The sequence below is a fragment of the Myxocyprinus asiaticus genome, chromosome 43, assembly GCF_019703515.2.
Source record: "Myxocyprinus asiaticus isolate MX2 ecotype Aquarium Trade chromosome 43, UBuf_Myxa_2, whole genome shotgun sequence".
NCBI lineage: Eukaryota > Metazoa > Chordata > Actinopteri > Cypriniformes > Catostomidae > Myxocyprinus > Myxocyprinus asiaticus.
Genome location: NC_059386.1, coordinates 17424534 through 17448789, shown reverse-complemented (window position 1 = coordinate 17448789; position 24256 = coordinate 17424534). Strand labels below are relative to the sequence as shown.

Sequence of the window (24256 nt, the reverse complement as noted above, 5' to 3'; positions counted from 1 at the left end):
AGATATTTATGGAGTGCAAAGTTATGAGGTAGAGAAGCAGAGACCAGCTCAATGCAAATGTCTATGAAGTACAAGGTGCAAATGAAAAAGTATAAACACTGAAGGTGCATTGTACAGAATGGAGTATAAATATGTAAATGTATATATATGGCCGGTGACCATAACAGTGCAAGAGGCATCAAGAGGTAGAAATTATGTGCAAAGAAATGTGCAAGGGAATGTGCAAAAAAAATATGTACTCCGAGTGGGATGTAGTGTTCAGTGCCTGAGTTTAGAGTTCAGTAGGCTGACAGCTGAGGGAAAGAAACTGTTCCCGAGTCTGCTGGTGCAACAGCGAAGACTCCTATAGCGTCTCCCATATGGGAGAGGAGTAAACAGACCATGGTTGGGGTGAGAGGTGTCTTTGATAATGCTTCTTACCCTCCTTAGGCAGCGTTTGTGGTGAATGTCTTTGATGGAGGGTAGCTGAACACCAGTGATGTATTGGGCAGTTTTCACCACCCGCTGGAGGGCCTTCTGGTCTGAGACAGTGCAGTTGCCATACCACACTGTGATGCAGTTTGTTAGGATACTTTCAATAGTGCACCGGTAAAAGTTCAGCAGGATGTGGGGGGACAGGTGAGCTTTCCTTAGCTTCCTAAGGAATTAAAGGCACTGTTGCGCCTTTTTGATCAGAGTGGTGTTGTAGGTCCAGGAAAGATCCTCAGAGATATGGACACCCAGGAACTTGAAGCTAGTCACACGCTCCACTTAAGTCCCCATCAGTGTAGATGGGAGTGTATGTGTGGCCCTTCCTAGTCTGCCGGTAGTCCACAATCAGCTCCTTGGTCTTCTGGGTGTTGAGTGTGAGATTGTTGTTGGCACACCACACTGCCAGGTGCTGTACCTCTTCCCTGTAGGCCGTCTCATCGTCACCGCTGATCAGGCCTACCACTGTGGTGTCATCTGCCAACTTGATTATGGAGTTGGAGCCATGCTCAGGTATGCAGTCATGGGTGAAGAGGGAGTAGAGGACTGGACTCAGCACACAGCCCTGTGGTGCACCAGTGTTCAAAGTGAGGGTGGAGGAGTTGTGGTTGCTGATCCTAACAGACTGTGGTCTGTTAGTGAGAAAGTCCAAGGTCCAGTTGCAGAGGGAGGGGCTGATGCCAAGATCAGTGAGCTTGGAGATCAGCTTGGATGGGATCACATTATTGAAGGCAGAACTGAAATCAATGAATAGCATCCTGACATATGTGTTGTTTTTGTCCAAATGAGTCAGGGCGGAGTGTCCTCAGTTGACCTGTTGGGTTTGTAGGCAAACTGATATGGGTCCAGTGTTGGGGGCAGGCATGTTTTCAGGTGGGAGAGGACCAGCCTCTCAAAATACTTAGTGATGATGGGAGTAAGAGCAATGGGCCAGAAGTCGTTGAGGGCCACTGCAGCAGCATATTTTGGTACTGGTACAATGGTGGCTGTTTTGAAGCAGGTGGGGACAAAGGCCTGGGCCAAAGAAAGGTTGAAAATGTTGGTGAAGACATCAGCCAGCTGTTCTGTGCAGGCCTTGAGCACTCAGCCAGGGATGCCATCAGGGCCAGCAACTTTATGTGCATTCACTCTGCTCAGGGTGGAGTACACGTCACTGGTGGAAAATGTGAGCGGCAGATCATCAGGTGGGAGCTCAGCTTTTATGGGTGGTTCTGTGTTTCCATGATCAAAGCAAGCATAAAAGGTGTTCAGTTCATCTGGGAGGGTGCCATTACTGGTTGGGGGTTGCTGTTCGCTGGTTTGTAATCTCTGAGGGCATGAATGCCTGTCCACATACGTCGGGGGTCGTCATTCTTAAATTTGTCCTCAATCCGCAGTTTGTAATTGTGTTTGGCTGCTTAAATTCCCCTCTTCAGATTGGCCCTGGATAAATTGTAGGCTTCCCGGTCACTAGATCTGAAAGCAGCATCACGTGCCTTCAGCAGGAGTCGGACTTCCTTGTTCATCAAGGGTTTCTGATTGGGGTATGTTTTAATTGTTTTATGGGTGGTTACCTTGTCGACACACCTGTTGATGTATTGCAGAACAGAATTTGTGTAGGTATTAATGTCCATGTGTGAGTCCAGGTTGTTCTGAGAAGCAAACGCATTCCAGTCTGTGTTCTGCTGTAGTGAAGAATCTGCTCCCTCCAGCCACACTTTTACAGTCCTCACTGTGGGTTTCACACGTTTGATGATGGGGGTATATTTGGCGAGTAGGAACAGGGATAAGTGATCAGATTGTCCAACATGGGGGAGGAGGGTGGCTTTGTAGTCATCAGAGATGTTTGTATAAACATGAAGTTTCCGTGAAAACCATAACGTTGCAGTCCAAAAACATTCGCTGAGTAATCCGGAGCCATAATTCATCGATCTTATTTGCCAGAGACCGTACATTAACGAGGAAGATGCTCGGTGGTGCCGCCATCTTGCTTAGATCGGATTTAGCTGAAGCAATAGCATTGTGAGGGATTCTGCTTAAGTTTGAAGGTATTCTTGTCATGTTATCAGTTTAGTTTGGCTATTCAAGAGATTTCAGTTTCTCTAATTTGGGATTATGCATAATTATTTATATGTCTGAAAGGTATTATCTTTTTGATTATGTCTAATCAGTATTTTATTTGATACTGACAGGAAGTTGCATCCTCTACATTCGGAACAAGAGCATGTCTATCTCCCCACAAAGCCCTACACTAACTAATAGAATCTGCTTAATTAAATTAGTCCACACCTAAACGTTTTGACATATAGTATTTTGTTTTAGAAAGAGAGAGAGATGTTTAGCACCAACTTAACAAATCTTATCAAACCCAAATAGACACCACGATACTCATTCTTTTTCAAGAAAGCAATTACTATGGTCAATTACCAATGCACCGTTAAATTAACTCTCGAAGACATTTCAGATTATAAATCAAGGTAATTGGCCATTAGGATTTGCTTAATGGTATAGAGAACAAAGTTACTTAGATTACCCTAATAATTCTTGTTTCAGAATTTAAAAAAAAGGATCCCCCCCACCCCAGCAGACTCTTTGACTTTGATTTTAGCATCTCATCCAGTGTATTCAGCCATCTCCACAGCAAACAGCCTTTCTGCCACTGAGCATATCATAAACAGGGCCTTTTAAGAATTGTTTTCAGCATTACTGTCATGTAAGACACTCTCCCCCTTCAGCTCCCCGCGTGGCGGCTGCCTCCGGCTCCTGCTCAACGCTGAGGCTCTCTGATCTCAAGACCTAGAGGCTATGACCTCATTAGCATACTGACGTAAACAGACTACACTTTCCATAAACAACAGCCTCGCACCACATGAACAAAGGATGATGTGGGCAGAGGTCGTTCTCTCCTGCTGATCCACAAGCAGCAATGGGATTTCGATTGTAATGAATAAAGGTCCGTATTAGGGGACCGTGGCTGGTCTGGGGCCAGTGCTGGCATACAAACTCTGCTCTGTTTACAAATCTGACACATACAAATGCACATTTACATTATAGCCTATCCACTCTGGCCTGTGGCTGTTTCTCCGTGTGGTGGTGTTTCGCAGTGGCGTATGTTCAGGGGTTAATTTGGGTCAGTGTCATGCAATATTCATAATTGGTATTCTCCTCTGTGCCTGAATAAAAAAATCTTACAAATTCACTTTATGACAATGAATGTCTTCCGTTAATATTATTAAATTATATATTATAATATTATTATACGTATAATATATATGTTACCAAAGCTATATAAAGACGCATCATTTTTCAGCTAATTGCATAAGGTGTGTCCAAAATCGCTTATTTCTGCACTATTCTATACCATTTTGTAGTGCAAGTAGTGCAAGTACAGGCTTGGGGAGTAACGGAATACTTGTAACAGCGTTACATAATCAGGATACAAAAAATACGTAACTGTAATCTGTTACAGTTACATAAAAACCCAACGTATTCAGATTATAGTTACATAAATAAACAAAAGATCCTCCTTATATAAAATGATAAAGACCGCTGCTTGTTTATAGAGGTACAGATATGGTCAGATTCACGCTGGAGATCTCTTCTGGTTCTCTCTCGCCACTTACTGTCGCATACGCAAATAACATCTGTCTCACATCATCACTGCGCTCTCAAGGAAAACGTGGTCAAACCATTAAAAGTGCTGTTTTGGGGGCCTGGGTAGCTCAGCAAGGGTTGACGCTGACTACCACCCCTGGAGTCACGAGTTCGAATCCAGGGTGTGCTGAGTGACTCTTTTTTTGTTTTTGATTGTTTGTCCTGTGTTTAGTCATCTTTTTCCAGTCAGTTTTAACAGAGACGAACTGCTGAACATTTGACAGCATATACCAGACAATCTTTTCCCGGTTTTCGAATATTCAGACGTAAAAAGAGGATGTGCTGTACTAATTTGGAAGCGCTCTTTATTAACTGTAAGCCTTTCTACTCGCCACGGGAATTTTCCTCATTTATTCTGATGAGTGTGTATATCGCTCCAAACGCATGTGTGAACACAGCACTGCAACAGCTGGCTGATCAAATCACAGACACGGAACAACAATACCCGGACTCAGTTATTATTATTCTTGGGGATTTTAACAAAGAAAAACTCACACGTGAACTGCCCAAATACAAACAGCACATCACATGCCCCACCAGAGACAGGAACATATTGGATCATTGCTACACAACAATAAAGGATGCATAGCGCTCTGTCCCTAGAGCAGCTTTGGGACTCTCCGATCACTGTCTGGTTCATCTTCTTCCAACCTACAGGCAGAAATTAAAATCAACCAAGTCAGTAGTAAGGACTGTAAAGAGATGGACCAATGAAGCTGAGCGGGAACTACAAGCCTGCTTCGATTGCATGGAATGGAGTGTTTTTGAGGATGCAGCCACAGACCTGGACGAGCTCACAGATACTATTACATCATATATCAGTTTCTGTGAGGATATGTGCATTCCTACTAGGACTTATTTAAAGTTCAACAATGACAAACCGTGGTTTACAGCAGAGCTCAGGCAGCTTCGTCAGGCCAAAGAAGATGCTTACAGGGGTGGGGATAAAGTCTTGTACAATCAGGCCAGGAACACACTGAACAAGGAAATCAGAGTGGCTAAAAGAAGATGCTCTGAGAAGCTGAAAAACAAGTTTTCAGCTAACGACCCTGCATCAGTGTGGAGTGGCATGAAACAACTCACAAAATTACAGGACTCCTACCCCCAACCCTGTAGGGAACCAACAACTGGCTCACGAACTGAATGTGTTCTACTGCAGATTTGAAAGGCCCGATCTCACATCCCACACCCACTCTGACCTTCACTTCATACAAACACCAACACCTCCTGCAACCCCCCTCCTCCTACTCAACCTGTACTTAAGATCTGTGAAGATGATGTGAGCCACGTCTTTTGCAAACAAAAGATGAGGAAAGCTTCAGGCCCAGATGGTGTCTCACCAGCGTGTCTTTGATCCTGTACTAACCAGCTGGCACCCATCTTCACACAGATCTTCAATAGATCACTGGAGCAGTGTGAAGTCCTATGCTGCTTCAAACGCTCAATCATTATTCCTGTCCCAAAGAAACCAAAAATCACAGGACTTAATGACTACAGACCTGTCGCCCTGACGTCTGTGGTCATGAAATCATTTGAGAGACTGGTGTTGGCCCACCTGAAGAACATCACTGGACCCTTTCTAGATCCCCTTCAATTTGCTTATCCAGCAAACAGGTCTGTGGATGATGCAGTCAACATAGGATTGCATCATATCCTGCAACATCTGGATAGACCAGGGACATATGCAAGGATCCTTTTTGTGGACTTCAGTTCAGCTTTCAACACCATCATCCCAGCTATACTCCAGAATAAATTACACCAACTCTCTGTTCCCATGTCTATCTGTCAGTGGATTACCATCTTTCTGACGGACAGGCAACAGCTTGTGAGACAGGGGAAACTCACTTCTAGCACCTGTACAATCAGCACTGGTGTCCCCCAGTGATGTGTGCTCTCCCCACTTCTCTTCTCCCTCTACACCAACGACTGCATCACCAAGGACCCCTCTGTCAAGCTCCTGAAGTTTGCAGATGACACCACTGTCATCGGCCTCATCCGAGATGACGATGAGTCTGCATAAGGTTTAACAGCTGGCTGTCTGGTGCAGTCAAATCAACCTTGAGCTGAACACGCTCAAAACGGTGGAGATCATTGTGGACTTTAGGAGAAACACCCCAACACTGACCCTCCTCACCATTCTAAACATCAATGCGGCAGCAGTGGAGTCATTCAGGTTCCTGGGCACTACCATCTCACAAGACCTGAAGTGGGAGACCCACATTGACTCCATTGTGAAAAAGGCCCAGCAGAGGTTGTATTTCCTTCGCCAGCTGAGGAAATTCAACCTGCCACAGGCGCTGCTGATACAGTTTTACTCAGCAGTCATTGAGTCTGTCCTCTGCACTTCAATAACTGTCTGGTTTGGTTCCACTACGAAATCAGATATCAGAAGACTACAAAGGACAGTTCCGACTGCTGAGAGGATTATTGGTTGCACCCTGCCTCCCCCTTCAAGAACTATACACTTCCAGAGTGAGGAAAAAGGCTGAACAAATCACTCTGGACCCCACTCACCCTGCCCACTACCTTTTTGAACTGTTGCCTTCTGGCCGACGCTTCAGAGCTCTGAGCACCAGAACCGTCAGGCAAAGGAATAGTTTTTTCCCTCAGGCTATCCATTTCTTGAACAGTTAAATTCCACCATTGAGCAATAACTATGTGCAATACACAGTTTAGTCTTTTTTATATTTATCCAACACATCCAACCTCTTCTGCCATTTCATTCCTCTGAGGTGAAAAAAAAAAAGTGTGCACTGTACACAACAGATTTTATATTTGCACTATACATAACAGATTGTATTAGATTTGCACTACCCATGTGTATGTGTGTATGTATGTGTGTGTCTGTACGTATGTGTATAATTATTTTTTATTTTTTATTATTATCTATGTCTTGCTGCTGTTTTTGTGTTGTATTTGTATTGTTGTACACTGGAAGCTCCTGTCACCAAGACAAATTCCTTGTATGTGTAAGCATACTTGGCAATAAAGCTGGTTCTGATTCCAAGTAACCAAATTGGCCGGTTGCTAGAGAGGGTAGAGTCACATGGGGTAACCTCCTCATGGTCACGATTAGGGGTTCTCGATCTCAATGGGACGCGTGGTAAGCTGTGCGTGGAGAGTAGCATGAGCCTCCACATGCTGTGAGTCTCCGCGGTGTCCTGCACAGCGAGCCACGTGATAAGATGCTCGGATTGACTGTCTCAGAAGCAGAGGCAACTGAGACTTGTCCTCCGCCACCCAGATTGAGGTGAGTAATCGTGCCACCACGAGGACCTAGTAAGTAGTGGGAATTGGGCATTCCAAATTTGGGGAGAAAAGGGGATAAAATAAAAAAAATCAAATCATCACAATAGCCACTGGACTATTATAATTTTTTGTGGAAATTACAACATTCTTGTCTCTTCAATGGAGAAAGGGGAAACAACATTACAGTTCAGTGCAATTTACCTCAAGCTGTGAAGATACAGTGATTTCCAAGGACTCCACAATTAATTTAAAGAAGAATTTAAAGGTAAGGCCCACTCGAAAATAATGTTAGCAAGGATAGCTAAAATTAGTCATAAGTGTTCCTTAATTTCGCCATCCGACCATCTTTCGATCGTTTTGACGGGAGCAGGAATAGAAGCGGAGAAATGACCACTCCCCCGGCAAACAGCCTGTATTCCAGTACACGGGACCCCTACTGTCAAACCTTTAGTGTGACTTCTCATTTCCATCTTAACTTCAGTTGAAACTCTAAAATTGTTTTCTGAAATGCATTCATGTTGTAATAACAACAGTAATTATGACAGCATTTCTTTTTTTACTTTGTTAAAAAAATCAAGATTGTACACATGAATACTGAAAAAATGTATTGTTTAGAACAGTTCAAAAGTATGGGTGAGGGTGAAATACTGGCAAATGTAAAATTTTAAAACTCATAGAAAGTAGAAATAAGTAAATCAAGACACATTAAAAAGGTTTAAATCTATTTTGATTATATTTTTTAAAGATCATCATTATTATAATGAGGCATTAACAATAATAATGATGATGATGGTCTACCTATTGCAGTCAGAAGTTAATGAATGGTCAGTGCCAATTAGTCTACACGCTAACTGCAATACATGGCAGAATTCAACTTTGTAGTGTTTTTCAGTCCGAGGTATATCCTGTCAGATTTTTTAATGTTAACCAAGACAATTCAGTGCATCTGGTCTAACTGTATTTGCTTGATGAGGAAATAAACTATTTTCTGTAACAGATAGAGGACTCATCTGATTTGGTTAAAAATGCAAAGTTGTTCTACATTTGAACATATTCTGTTTTCCTATTAAGGAGGCAGTGTCCCTGTTTTTCATGTTTTTTTCTTATTTATAATAATATCTACATCACATCACATTCAGAAGGCATGATTAAAAGTCTTTGAGAAAACTTTGCTTTTCTCTCGACTTTATTCACAAATGCCATCTTGAGGTAATCAAAAAAGTAACTAAAATTAATCTAATTACATTACTTTCTTATTGAGGTAACTGGATTAAGTTACCGATTACATTTTACTAAGTAATCTCTATTTGTAACAGACTGCATTTAAAAAGTAACCCCCCAACCCTGCGCAAGTAGTCTGTTCACACTGAAAATGCAAGGAGAAGAAGTGTACTACAAGTACATGGATGATATACTTCTTCAACCAAAGTAACAATGTGAAATTTTGGACACTTTATGCACTCAGCGATCGCTGCTTGCCCTGTGTATCAGAAGGGGTGGGGTTACCTGGCCATGATGCTGGTCTGATAAAATAATCATAATAAATTTTGATTATGCAAACTAGTGAAACTTCTGTGAAGACGTCACCTGACAAATGTGAGTTGAATGCTTTACCATCACTTCACACTGTGTGAATTTATACTCTGAGTTAAAAGTGTTGGACCGAGGTTGGCTAATATGCTAAAGCTAGTGGCAACACATGGGGTGCATTTGAAACGTCACTCATGTCATCTGAAAAACTGTGAATTTCTCTTTGTAATAAAAAAACCAAAAACAATTCTACATTTTTGAAAATTCATATAGGCTACTAGATGGCTTAGTGCATAGTGTAAGTGCACAGTGTTGTGTGTCATTTGGGACACAGATTGTTTTTCAGCAAACTACTTAGGCTACTATCTTTTGGCATGCTAGCAAATTAATCTGCCATATTAGCATAATGCTAACTGATTAGCCTGCTAACCTAGCATGTACTCTACGCAGGTTACTACACTAACTATTTTTTCTACTAAATAATATTTGTAGCTTTCACTGATAGCTATATTACGCCAGTTTAATTAAGTGTTGATTCAGATTTCTGCTTACATTAAGAATAAAAAAATGGGTAATTGGTCAGATATTTTCTGCATTTTTGTATGTTTTCTAAAAAATATACAGTGGCCCCAAAAAGCATACGGGCACTTGCGCCATACTGTAACAAAGTATTAATCCAAGTAACAGTTATTTTAAATAAATATAGCAGAAACATATCTTCCAAGCTAAATATTGCACCACAAATACTGTAGTTGGATAAGGTTTCAAACTATAAAACAATAGTTATGTTGTTAAAGCTACACTATGTAAGATTTTTTTTATTTTATTTTTTATTTAGAAATAAACTAAATTTAATTAATGAGCAAGTACACCAACAATCCATCTTCTGAACCATGTTTTTGCCTTACAAATAAAGTAAATTCACTGTGGTAAGCCTATAATAATGATTTATATTTTAGAGCTGTCAGGACGGATTTGGCGGGAAATTGCACACTTCCGTCATTCGCCCGTGCATGTTTACGTAATATCCGTAAATAAAGAAAATAAGGTCCAACTACTACAGCCACTGCATGTGCAGTGATATGTGTGGTAGTAGTTTGAGGCTGAAAGCCTGTAGCCACAACAAATGAGCGACATTGAAAATGGATCATTCAAAAAGGCAACCCTCTGGGAAATCACCCGTTTTTAAAATAAAGAAACCTCTTGAAGGATCTTAAAGGATTTAAAACCGACCCAGAGATGGAGTTTTTCTTGCTGGACAGGTAAGATATTTTATTGGAGCTATATTTAGCCCAGTAGCTCTTTTAGCGCTGTAGTTCGTTGGATAACGTTAGCCACTTTTATGGGCATTTTATTTTGGACTGTGATACTGCAGTTCTTTCAGTTTCATTTTCAAGGAAGGAAGGACTATGGAAAAAATAAACTTTTATGCTGGTAACAATGTCAATCTCTAAACCAGTCACTATCTTGGTCTATTTGCCTGCTTGCTAAGTTATAACAGTTTCCAGCATTTAATTGTATCTGATATGATTAGCAATCATTATGTCTTATGTCGTTGTTGCCTTACTTTTGGAATGCTTTTTATTTTAAAACACTGTTTTTCAAAACAAGTTAAAACAACAGCAGAGGATATGCTACTTACCTGCTCAAAAGGCATATTTTTCGGATATCTGTCTTTTTCTTTCTTTCGTTATTTATTTATTTGACTTTTTTTTCTATTTTTGGAGGGGAGGGGGTGAGTTTTGTTGTTGTGAATGACATTAACTCTGATAAGATGATCACCTGTAACCATGGTTACCACTCCTCCAACCATCAGATTCATCTGCACAGAAGAGCAGAGTCGAAGCAGTTTTATGCTTCAACCACTAAAGGGCCGAAAGTTACATAGTGTATCTTTAATTGAAGACTAAAAGTATTTGGACACTTTCTGGTTGTCAAACTTTGTGAAACATGCCCATATGTAATGTGATGAACTACTCCTGTGGTTACTCTGCTAGGACACCTGTTTGAAAATGAGGGGAACATTACATACATTTATAAAAAAAAAATACCTTAGGATCAGTTGGATAGAAGTAATTGAAAAGTGAGTGTGAGAGGAGGACTAACTTCATTTCATTGCAGATGGCACTTGGTTTGATATTTTGTTATCTATGCAATGAAATTCATATATTTTTAAATGTGACTAAAGAGTCCAAAACATTTTTTGAGCTGATTACATGTTTGTTGTATTACCACAGGGTTCCCTTACCTCAAAAATCGCAATTTAACCCATGCGTACAGGCCAATGTAGTGGAGGACTGCAGAGGCCTGACGTTAATGGCCCCCTTTTAAGAGGCTCTTTAGCCGTGTTGCAGTGCTTAGCCTCTCCCTGGGCTCTCCATTTGTTCTACCTCTTCAGCACAGTCACAGCAAATAAACAACCTAAAGCATGGAGAATGGCAGCTCCTCTCTTCTCTCATCTCTAATTTAGATATCACGGCTTCACAGCTGAGGGAGATTAAAGAGTGTGGTGCATGGGAGTCGGCCTACAGCCACAGCAAGAAGCCATCTGGGTACATATCACATTCTTTCCTCCACCCCACCCCACTCCCTCCTGCCAACCAAAAAAGGAGACGGACAGCATGAGCTGGCAAAGACGGTAAATTAGATGGCTCCAACGAGGGGTGAGTGACTTAGTAGAATGTTTTTGGAAAGCAAAGACAACTACACTGCCCGGCCAAAAAAAAAAAGTTGCATACTCGAATATTTTGTTGGACCGCCTTTAGCTTTGATTACGGCACGCATTCATCGTGGCATTGTTTCGACAACCTTATGCAAAGTCACAACATTTATTTCAGTCCAGAGTTGCATTAATTTTTGGCCGAGATCTTGTATTAATGACGGGAGAGTCGAACCACTCTGTAAAGTCTTCTCCAGCACATCCCAAAGACTTTCAATGGGGTTAAGATCAGGACTCTGTGGTGGCCAATTCATGTGTGAAAATTATTCCTCATGCTCCCTGAACCACTCTTTCACAATTTGAGCCTGATGAGTAGATTATTTACGATGTGACTTCAAGCGTTTTAGTGATCTCCGATCACGATCATTCAAGACTTTTTTCCAATCACATTTCTTCCACGAAGCTGATGGTTCACCATTATCCTTCCAGGTTTTAATAATGCAATGGACAGTTCTTAACCCAATTCCAGTGATTTCAGCAATCTCCTTAGTTGCTTTCTTTGCTTGATGCAGGCTAATAATTTGCCCCTTCTTAAACACAGTAACATCTTTTCCAAGACCAAGGGATACATCTTCCAACATGGTTAAGAAATGAGAAGCTCATTTCGTGTCAAGCACGATGCAAACCTTTTAAACTCCCATTTCAGCATCAAAAACAATAGGGTCAATGGCATGACGGCCATTTTTGTTTTCCAGATCAATTAAGTTATTCAAAAATACATTTCATGCAATTTGCACAAAACAATTATGTACTGTACACCTTCTGAATGATAAACGTTTTCAAATACTGATTTTTTTTTTAATGTTTTCTGGGACTCAAAGAAAAATTTTATGTGTAACAACTAGAGCTGTCAAAATTAACACATTAACACATGCGATTAATTTAAAAGGTTTAACGCTTACATTTTAATAAAACGCATTTACCGTTTATACGTACATTTTCTTAATTGTGATTAATGCATTTACTGTTCCAAACAAGGCTTTGTTTGGGAAATATTAATAAAGCATTATACTATTAAATATTATTTAGTTTTCTTTCCTAAAAAGGAAATAAATGCATTTTGACAGGATTTAGAGTCAAATTTAAGCACTTTTCAAATCTGTGATTAATCACGATTAACTACGAAAAATTACGCGCTTAATCACGATTTAAAAAAAATTAATTGACTGACAGCATTAGTGCGGTTACTAGTGTGTCCTGGGTCATTGTTAGAGCATTATTAAGGTCAGTTGTGTGGGCGCTAGGTAGTTATGGCCAATTAATGTGGCTCATCTAACCATTTCCAGAGCTGGAACCATCCAATTCTGAAAGTTTTTCATCTAACATGAAGTTTTTTTTGTACAGGGTCTAAATCCTCTGATCTGCTACAATTTTTTTTAGGACGCATTAGAAACAAACATACAGTACATACTGTACATGTCCAGTCAATGTCATAACAACAGAACTCCAAGATGAGATTGGATAAATTCCCATCTTTCCCTCCTGCTAATAGGCACAAAACACACACACACACACACACACACACACACGCAAAAGCCTGTGAAAGTGTAAAAGTGACCTCGTCAAACAAGGGCATTTCCTTATATAGCCAAGTGGAGTGCTACACAAAAAATGAAAGGCAGAACAGTGAAGCCCATCTCTCTCCACTAGGGGTCAGCCAAACCGCTGGCCATACAAATTGGCTACTTTAATGGCAATAATGAAAGTGGAGAGAAGGTAGGGGAGAAGAGAGAAGAGCTGGCCTGGTTTCATTGTACTGGCAGAGCAGCAGTGACATGCTGCTATTTAGAGAGCTGAAAAGAAGCCTACATCACTGAACTGAGGCGTGACAACTCTGGAAGTACCAGCAGTCTTCAAATGGGTCAGGATGGACTGAATATTTACTAGGCCCCACGCACTAGTTCCTGCAGCAGCATTATGCTGAAAATTGAACATGCAGCTCTGGCCCTGCCTACGCTTTTCTCTCTAACACACACACACACAAATGGCAGGAAGAACACTGATTGCATTAAGATTTTAAGAATTTCTCTGGAGATGCCGAGAATGTTCTGAGACCTTGTGGCCTTTGGTTTAAGTGAGTGGGTTGATCCATAATGCAGCACTAGGAAAGATTATACAACAATCAAGAGCCTGAGAGTGTTCAGTTCTCCATACAAATTCATAAAGAGTGTTGAGGTCAGTATTGAGCCTTCAATTCTGGAGTAAAATGGACAACTTGAATGCGAAATAAAATGGTTTATGTTTCAATAGTTTTATTAAAAAAAAAAGACATGAGAATAGCACTAGGTAGATCACAAAGTAGACAGATCATATTGGAAAAAGGGGGAAAAAGTGAACAAACTGTACTTTTGACAAGGAGTGACTACTAGCTGCTGTGAGTCATTGCTTTCCGGTTCTTAATAGACAATAGTGATCAAACTGATGTCTCGCTCAAGCAATCAATGGGTAAAGCTTCAGAAAAATAAGTATCAAGTGCTCAGACATGCTTCACAAAGCTTTGAAGTCTTAATTAATTATTTATGTTGATCCAATACTTAATCATTTACCAAATCAATTGGTTCGTTTGATTCAGGTCTACAGTAGGCTTTACATTAGCCATTTTTGCCAGAGGAATCAGTATCACACCGAACTCAAAGGAACACTAATCTCACCCAGGGTAACTAAAAAATAAACATATGTATATACACACCTCATTCTGACAGAGTGAATTCAAAGAGTGCAGATTCCATGCACATGCACACTTGCAATAACAGCATACAATGCTGCCACCTAGTGGTTCATATTGCTCTGTGGCTAGTTTGTTGAAAATGTGTCCTTTTTTTCCAAGTTTAAATACTTTCTCTTAAATCAGCTTAACATGCAGAGACAAATATAAGTAAGTAATTGGGGGAACCTGTTTGCCATTTTATTTAGTGCAGAAATGACACATTTCACCTTTAAATATAATATAATTATATAATATAAAATATATAAAATATAATTGAGGACAGTAGTGAATTCCACACTTGAAACTTATGAACAGTGAATGGCCAGTTTTAAATATATTGGGGTCCTTAAACAGCATGTCTGCTCAAGACAGGCCAGTAAATACATGTCATGTTTAATTTGCTAATGACTTCCGAAAAGCATGTAGTGAAAACAAAGCCCCCATTAGAACAACAAATGACTCAAATGGTGACAAGAGAGACCTGATAACCACTGCCGCTGCAAACAGCAGCCATCTAATTGGTCGGGTTTCCAAAAACAAGGCAATTTCCAAGGCAATGGGGTTAGCATTTTACAGTAACACTGAAATTATTATTGGCATTCCAGGCCTAATAAATCAGATAAAAGACGTTTTGAGAGGAAATCAGGAGATTGTTGTGTCAGAGTGCTTGTTATACCTGTGAACTCTGCAAAAGCTCCCCAGCAAATTCTAGAAGGTTGACCCTTTTTGTCAATTTCTTTTTCCTCTCATTTGCGCTTATTGCGGACACCTTCCCCCTTTTTTCCAAACTGACTTCTCTTTGCCATATCCCAAACCTTATAGTTCAACCAAAAATGAAAATTTTCATTATTTACTTACCATCATGTTGTTCCAAACCCATGACTTTCTTCTGTGAAACACAAAAGGAGAATGTTCACGCTGCTTTTTTCAAAACAATGAAAGCGGATGGAGACCAGGGCTGGTCAATCTCCATCAAGGACAAAAAAGCACAATAAAAGTGTCAGAAAAGCAGTCCTTAGTACTTGTGTGCTATTTTCCAAGTCTTCTAAAGTCATATGATAGTTTTGTGGAAGATAAATACCTAAATTTAAGCTGCTATTCACTGAAAATCTTGACATCTGCCCTAGCTCTCCACTCTCTTTGTTCCCAAACAGATGAAGTTTTTAAGGTTAATGCTATATCAAGTTTTAAATCAACAAAGTCTATCTCCCTACCTTAAACCTAAACACAACCGATACTGTCATGAAAAGCAAATGTAAGATGAAAAATGCAATTACTGAAGATTTTTGGCAATTACTGTAATTTTGTGGTGCTTTTTTTTTTTTTTTTTTTTTTTACACTTTCAGCACACGTATCACAACTGTAATTGGATGGAACAGAGCGACCACTTCAATGGTTTCAGCTTTTGTGTTTCATGCAAGAAATGGGTTTTGAAAGACATGATGGTGAGTAAATGATGACAGATGTCATTTTTGGATCAATTATCCCTTTAGGGCTGTCCTATTAGTCTAGAAGCAGGACGAGAATGTATACAAGTAAGTTTCCCCTTGCATAATATATCCCAAACCTGACAATCCTGTCCCCCCGATGCTCATTGTAGTCTTTACCGCTATTGATTTTTTCATCATAGATAAGGCAGCTAAATCTCCCAGAGAGCACCCAATCTCCACCCAGAAGCATAAGCTTCCTCCACATGCAACAGCAAATGATCTTTTCTTTCTGGTTTTGTTGGACCTCTTCCCAGTCCCCTCTCAAGAGATAAGCTTCTGTCATGCCATATAGAGTAGAAGAGAGAGCAACAACACTGAATAAGGGTGATCGAAAACAGCAAGTACAGGCTTTGCATCTGTCATCATTTACTCACCTTTATGTTGTTCCAGAACGTATGACTTTTTTTCTTCCATGGAACACAAAAGGAGATGTTATGCAGAATGTTGGCTAATGATTAATTGTCAAAAAAAATAATATTAATAGTGAATATGATAAATTGTCTGTTTTAGGGCTTTTACGATTAATTGGCATACAAAATATTATACCTCTTAAGGTATACATGTGCTTCAAGTCATTTATTCATATTTAACTGGGAATGATATAATAAAATATAGATATATGATTTTCTTTAAGGCTTTAAGACTTATAAATGACATGAAAATAATATTTTAATACATTAAAAGCTCCACAGACGGCATATGCATCGCAGCACTTCTGAAGCCGTTAATCTTCATGTGCTCACCAGGGGCTGCTCTGAGTTAATTCACTTTCATTGCATTTTTATTTCAAACAAATTAAAGTGAATGGTGACTGAGACTGCCAGTCTTCCAAACATTTCTTTAGCATTCGTTTAGAAAAGAACTGAACATGTAATGTTTGTTACAATGTAATAACTGCATTATAAAATTGTTATAAGAACCAAATTCTTTATCTCTACAGCATTCTGTCTGATTGTTTAAGTGAATGAGTTTCGGACTGTCATACTGCCAGTAAACCAAATCCAAATGTGTCAAAACCATCTTCATGGTTATGTGGTGGTTTGAAATTCTGTACTGTAAACCCATATATGTACTCTGTAAATACTGATAGTTATCTCAAATTATTAAAAACATTGTTTACTCAACTTAATCTTAAGTTTTTACTATTCTTACTAGTTTTAATTAAATTACCGTTACTCTCTAAATCCTAAAGTTGTCATTAATAAAAACATTTAAGTGATCCTAATTAAACATTACTTGAAATGTCACATTTTGGAATCATAACTCAAATACATAAGTTCTTTAAACTTTGGCTTCGAGTACTACTAACCAAGTGCAAAATTGCGGCTGTGTGGAATACCCATAAACCCTTGCACTTGCATAAATTAAGCTTGGTTTTTATTGGTCAAAACAAGGGAACTTATGTAGTAAAATAATAGTTTTTTTTATATAAAAATGTCTTTAGTTTTAATTCTTATGACTATTGTTGTTGTTTTGATGTAGCTGGTTGATCATTGAGATTTTTGTGAAGTCACCATGAGGGTGATTAGTTTTACCTCTGGTGAAGTCGGAGCCTGTTAAGTTTAAGCCATTCTTTTTTACTCAATTGTACTTTACAAAAGTGCAGATTTATGTGCACTAAGTACTGAGTAAAGTCTAGTGTGCCATATGGCTAACCTAGAGTCTAGTCATAATTTCCCTTATACTGTATAAGAAATGTTATAACCCAATTTAAACAATTAAATTAAAACAACAATACTTTAATCATAGATGAGTTAAGCTTACTTGTAACTAGTTAACGTTACTTAAATTAAGTTCTGTTTATTTGAGCCAAATCAGTATATTTATTTAGAAATCTAAGTAAGGTCAACTAATTGATTTTACAGTGTATGGAACTGAAGATCATAGGCATTTTCTGTCTCACCTGTCAGATACTACACATGTTACAAAAGCTAGGTTTAAATATTAAAGAGACATCATAGATTTGTTCATATTTGTTTCAGGGAGTGTCTAAATCATGCAATACATTTGGCTCTTCAGTGGAAATCTCTATCAAATATTAACAGCTAAGCAACAGATGGATTTAGATGTCCTTTGATCACGTTTGAAAACTGACTCTTCAATGTGTGTCTTCCTTATGCCGATGCAAAATGTAGCTGTGAACACCACAAGCTTCTACAAGTTGCAAAAACTGAGGACATGCATTCACAACCACACACACAATGTGACACACTCACACACTGACTAACAAATGTAGAATATGTAGAAAAAAAACGTATGATAAACTATTATAAACATCTGTATTTAAGGGGCACAAATTGTGTTCATCTTTTTTACAAAGTCCATGACAACTAAAGATCAAAGCAAGCACAAATTACTGCTGCATACAGCACTTCGAAAGAGCATCATGTGTCATTATACAGAGTATCATCAAGCTGAGATTAAAAGCCAAAACTCAGTCCATTATTTCTACAGGGGTCATTGGTATGGTCCCACATTTATCTGAGCAAATTACTTTTTTTCCATTTAAGTTGAAGCTATAAACAGTTTGATTTCATCAGAAAAGTTCTACTAGTAAAAGCCAAATACCTGTAACCAGATGTGTGGTAAACCATCTTGCCATCTAGGACATTTCAACTGAATTTAAAGGGATAGTTTACCCAAAAATAAAAATGTTGTCATCATTTGCTCACCATCTTATTGTTCCAAACCCATTTGACTTTCCCTATTGCATGGAAAACAAAAGGAGTTACCTAACAAAATGTCCAAGCTGCTCTTTTACATACAAATGAAAGTAAATGGTGACAAAGACTGTCCCTGGTTCCTGTTGACTTGCAGTGTATGGAAAAGAGCAGCTTGGACATTCTGCTAAATGTCTCCTAATGTGTTCCACATAAGAAAGATAGTTATACAGGTTTGGAATGATATGAGGATGAGTAAATAATGACAGATTTAATATTTTAAATCCATAAATTCAGTCTAAAGAGGCACACCGGCTATAACTTATTCAGCCTTCATTGTACTGTCAAGTTTCTTGTCTTTAATCCAATGCGGTGCTGTATTCCAGCATTCTGACTCTTTGTTCAGTTGTTCCTCTGTTTAGACAGAGGTTATTGGGTGCATCTTCGGAATCAGAAACTAAAAATATGCACAAACATACGAACAGAACATTTCTCTCTGACTCAGCTATTCGTAGAGGACGTCATTCATCCGTTACTTGCGTCCATGGAGGCAGCACTTAGAAGAAAGTCTCTCGGCACAGAGGACACGTAGATTTGTTGCTAGATGTGAACCATTTATACTGTGAAATGAAAGGAAATGGAAACAACCAATCAGTGAGAAGCAAAAGTGTTCCGGAACTTTCAAGGCTGCATATTATGTTGATTCTGAAATATGTGCAGAAGATTTGAAGTAATAAACAGTGATAGATTCACGATTGAGGACCTCAGAAAAAAATACATAATAGATCACATGAGAGCAGTGCTGACCTTCTAGGGTTTTGAAGTGAATAAGATACATTGTCATACAACCAAAAATAGCCTATTACCCTGCTGAAAAAAATAGCTAAAACTAACCTAAGCTGGTATAAACTGGTCTGGTAGAAGCTGGTCTCTCAGCCTGACCTGGTTGGAAGACCAGCTCAAACCAGCTAACCAGTTTAGACTGGTTTTAGCTGTTTTATTTAAGCAGGGAAGATGAATATATTACAGATACGGTTGTAAATTCATATAGTAACATATAAACACTCAAAATTACACTCACTAATCACAATGTTTTAGACACCAAATGGAACTGCAAAAATAATGATTGTTTTAAACAGATTTCCCGAACACTCCCCATTGGTCGGACAAACAGATAGTCCTGCTCCAAACTCATGTAATGTTGCAGTGTTGGGCCGGTTGAGATGCTCAAACAAACAAAACAATATCTTGATATTTCCACAAAGCTGCAATGTTTACAGTTTTGGGGCAAATCAGCCTACAAATGGCTAACTTTTAGTTGTCTCTGCATATTAAGCTAGGATAAAAAAAGTATTTAGACACTAAAAAAACTACACACTTAAGCTTAAACAACATTATTTTAAAATAAATACAATGGACACAGTTGAAAGAGTTTGTGTGGCACTCACCAGACAGGCGGAGTGGAACTTCTTTTTGCAAGTACGGCAGGCTTTCTTTGGCAGCGAGTAATTGGATCCATGTATGACAGAGAAGCAGATCATACAGTCCTCTACCCCCTCAAAACGCTTGTCAACATTGTTCTTCCACAGTGACAGACCCTCCAGGATACTGCCATTCTGCTCACAGCCAAAACACAAACATCATCTTTAAATTGGTTTTAAGTGTTTTCAGTTATCCATTATATACTTAGCACTTCAAATGACTTGGGCCAATTTCAGCCTAAAGAGGCATTTATTTAGGCTTTCCTTTATAACACTTCCTTGTAAAATAAAAATGTAATAAATATGTAACATTTTGTTGTTTATAGTTTATTGTTTTTTATTAGTTCTTTTTTTTATTCCCCTTTAAGGTTCAGATAGTAATCACAAAGGGGGGAAAATTACTACAAATTAAAGGAATATTCCGGGTTCAATACTAAACTCAAATCGACAGCATTTGTGGCATAATGTTGATTATCACAAAAAATACAACTGTTATAAGAACCAAATTCTTTATCTCTACAGCATTCTGTCTGATTGTTTTCTTTAAAAAAAGCAAAAATCTAAGTTACAGTGAGGCATTTACTATGGAAGTGAATGGGACGCATTTTTGGAGGTTTAAAAGACAGAAATGTGAAGCTTATAATTTTATAAATGAACTTGCATTAATTCTTCTGTTGAAACTCATGTATTATTTCAGCTGTAAAGTTGTTTAAATTATCTTTTTACAGTCATTGTAGGGTTTGATGACATTACATCGTCACTGAAGCAAAGTTGTACAATTGGCTATAACTTTACACAGAAAAGGTTAGTAAGTGATTTAATCACACTAAAATCAAGTAAAGATGCGTATTGTTTATTTCTTGTGGCTATACTTTTGAATTAGTGAGTATTTTGACGTTTACGGATTGGCTCCGTTCACTTACATTGTAAGTGCTTCACTAGAACCCAGATTTGAGCTTTTTTTAAAGAAAAGGATGGACAAGTCCAAATTAATATGTATGCTATTCAATATTATGCCACAAATGCTGTTGATTGAGCATATTCTTGTATTGAACCCGGAATATTCCTTTAAGTGCGGCAGCTAGTTTGGTTTATTTGCATGTGCTACTGCATTGTTTTGGCGCCCAATTTACTGAAGGAATAAAAATGTGAATTATTTTATGACCCAGCTTGCCCAAAAGATTTGTGCTGAATGCAGTGTGTATGGCCAAAATACCCATCTTGCAGGTTGGTTCTGACAATCACTGTGATCCCACACATAAAAGTGACTCAAATGAATTCACTTCTTGTACCTGGTGTGTGAGGTAGGTGCTGAGCTGAAGCATCCAATTGCGCCACTGCTGGACAGCCACGCCCACTCTCCGCCCACTCTCCACTGAGATGGAACCAAGGGGGTAGTTTTGAGGCAGCTGAATCACTAATTCGATGAAAATATCATCTACAGAGTATGTAGCGATCACCTCCCGAGTGGCAGAACGTGCTTTCACCTGAGAATACAAAACACATAAATCAGATCACATAGACCAAAATCACTGAACACCTTCTTCAGTTCTCTAACAAAACTGATCAGCCTGAATTAAACTTTCCAATGCTGCTCACCGTCATGTTCTCAAAAGTCAGGGTGCTGGACTGCACAGAAACGATCTCCTGCGCAGACAATAAGCTGCTGACGTACTTGCTAGTGAATTTATCTACCGTGCTGAAGACACGTTTCTCCTGGCTGTTCCACCAAAGACGCACCATCGCAGGTAAGTCCTTCAATGCACCATAGTACACCGAGCAGGCCAGATGAGGCACCTCAAACTGCAGACCTTCAGTTTCTATAAAATACAGACACTCCGTGAGACAAGAACTTTCTGAAAGAAAACAGCTGAGCTTAAGTGTGCTGAAGTACTGTAATATAACATACTGCGGGGGGAGAGAGAGAGGTTCTCAGTGAAGAATGTCTTGGGTTCTTTGCTCAAGGTTTCTGCAGGCTGGCCAGGCAGTGAGGGGTTCTCAGGCATAAGACGGAACAGGTGTAGCAAAAGTTTATGGAGAGAACGAGTCTTCTTTAAGTGGAGAGAGTACTGAGCTCGCAGCTGAAAGACATAAACAGATGAGTGATCTCAAAACATACTCCAAGTCTCATAGAATTAATGTTACTATAACAATGCAAACTGCAAACTGACTTTTATGTGCAGCGTTCTACATTTCGTTGCAGTTTCCTGGTGAATTTAACACTAGAGGCGCTACAACAACTGTGCGTTTCATTCAATTTCACACAAATTACGACTACAATGGCTGATTATGACTTTTTTCACACTATTACTTATACATACTGCTATGTTATGATATCGAAACACTTTTACTCTAACGCATCATTTGAAAAACAATTACAATTATGTTACATTTACACTTTTAGTCCATTGCGATTAGCTTTTGCGGTAGCTCACCTCAGAGTGAGGAACTTTGGACTCAGAAGACTGAGGCTCGAGTCCAGCCAAGCACACAAGCTGACACATGAGATGAAAGCGACACAAAATGACATGGTTGCTTCAGAAAATTTGCTTTTTATCTCGAGGGTTGCTTTTTATGTTGCATCATTTTAAGGACACTACCGGTTAGGTTTAGGTATTGGTTTAGGGTAAGGACATGTTTTGTTCACCTCTTATTTGCATTTAGAACACTATTGGTTAGGTTTAGATTAAAGTTTTAGGTTAGGCAAGTGCGTTTTACTCATTAAAACCTCCATCTTATTTTCACCTTAAAAACCTCTTCTGATTATGACAACATTTCACTCATTTTTGGCACCCCCCACTGGACATTTCACTAGGAAACTGCAGCAAAACGTGTAATGAGAATGAGAACAAGTCTTCAAGTGGAGAGAGTATTGAGCTCGGAGCTGAAAGACATAAACAGATGAGTGGTCTCAAAACATACTCAAAGTCTCATAGAATGTATGTTACAATAACAAAATTTTTGCAAACTTTTACGTGCAGTGTTCTACATTTTGTTGAAGTTTCCTGGTGAAATTAACACTAGAGGTGCTACAACAACATTGCGTTTTATTCAGTTTTATCCAAATTAATAAATGTAATGATGCACGTAATTTTGTTTTGCAAAAATGTTGCAAAGGTCACGTAATGTTCATGAGATCAGGTTGCACAAAACACAATTTCAAAACACACTTTGCTCAAATACAACTGCCAAGGCAAAGATTTGTGAACCAGATTAAACGATTCAATAAAAAGATTCAACAGAACAATTCGATACAACAGTCATCGCTGCTTCCCTCTTGAACATGCCAAGGATTACTAGGGTGGATGTCAAGATTTCAGTGAAAAATTACTTATATTTTGGTCTGTGCCTCACAAAGCCATTTATGACTTAAAAAAAAAAACTTGGTATATGGACAAATTTACTTTTAGTGTCCTTTTTAAAGTTTAAACTCCAGTTCACATTCATTGTAACTGCACGGAAAAGAACAACATTCTTAAATTCCTCCTTTTGTGTTAAACAAATGGCTTTGGAATGACATGACTGAGTAAATTATGACAGAATTTTCATTTTTGATTAACTATCCCTATTAAAATGAAGAGGAGTACACTGGTACCATACAGTAACAACTGCCAAAACCTCTTCATATTGATTCAGGATCAAAGGGTTGTGGCGATGAAAACTGCAGGTATTGTGACTCAATATTGCTGTCAGATTAGATGGATGCGTCTGACAGATCCTCCAACCTCTTAACATGTCTCTGTTAAGAGTATATCAGAGAGGACGAGGCAATGACTGACAGCTTTCCAAAGCATTACGACTGATATTTCACTCACATGTGATGAAGAGGCCTTGAAGAAGGTGAGGAGGAGTTTCCAGGCCAGCAGATATCCCAGAATGCAGCAGTGCTCCACACTGAGAGGCTGAACCACAGCAAACTCGCCCACTTGCACACCACCTAAAATATTCTCCAACAGCTCCTCTGTGGCAGACAAGATGCTCATTAACGCTGCTGGAGGAGACCTACGGAGAGTGCACACAGAGTAAACATTATATTTATATTGTAATCTGATATATAGAATTCAATGGTGTGATATCGAGCAATACAGAATAATACATTAAAGGAATTCTGTCCTCATCACCCAGGTCTTTTACTACTTGAAATGGCGTTTGCAACCCATTTTACTTTCATAATGTGACATATTTGTGAGTGAAATAGGATGGTCAATAAGGGGGTAAAACAATTTAGGACAGGGCTTGTTTATATTGATCAGAAAAGGTCTCTGTAGTACATGCGGTGGCAGTGCAGGTGGGAAAAATAATATTAACCAATAATCATT

At 39.0% G+C, this 24256-nt stretch overlaps 1 protein-coding gene across 2 annotated transcripts in view; it reads right to left on the bottom strand.

Annotated features, from left to right (window-relative positions):
- Positions 1–18051: 18051 nt before the first annotated feature.
- Positions 18052–24256, bottom strand: part of ltn1 (listerin E3 ubiquitin protein ligase 1) — a 30730-nt gene continuing 24525 nt past the window's right edge. Inside the window, exons 25-30 of one of the 2 annotated variants that reach the window (XM_051684915.1) lie at positions 23753–23939; positions 21847–22018; positions 21537–21757; positions 21230–21424; positions 19905–20072; positions 18052–19076 (exon numbers count right to left, since the gene is read on the bottom strand). In XM_051684915.1, coding sequence (XP_051540875.1) covers positions 19014–19076; positions 19905–20072; positions 21230–21424; positions 21537–21757; positions 21847–22018; positions 23753–23939 — 1006 coding nt within the window. In that variant the 3' untranslated portion in view covers positions 18052–19013. Of the gene's footprint in view, positions 19077–19904; positions 20073–21229; positions 21425–21536; positions 21758–21846; positions 22019–22050; positions 22822–23752; positions 23940–24256 lie in introns of those variants that run through there. The other variant, XM_051684916.1, reaches the window with a different exon arrangement.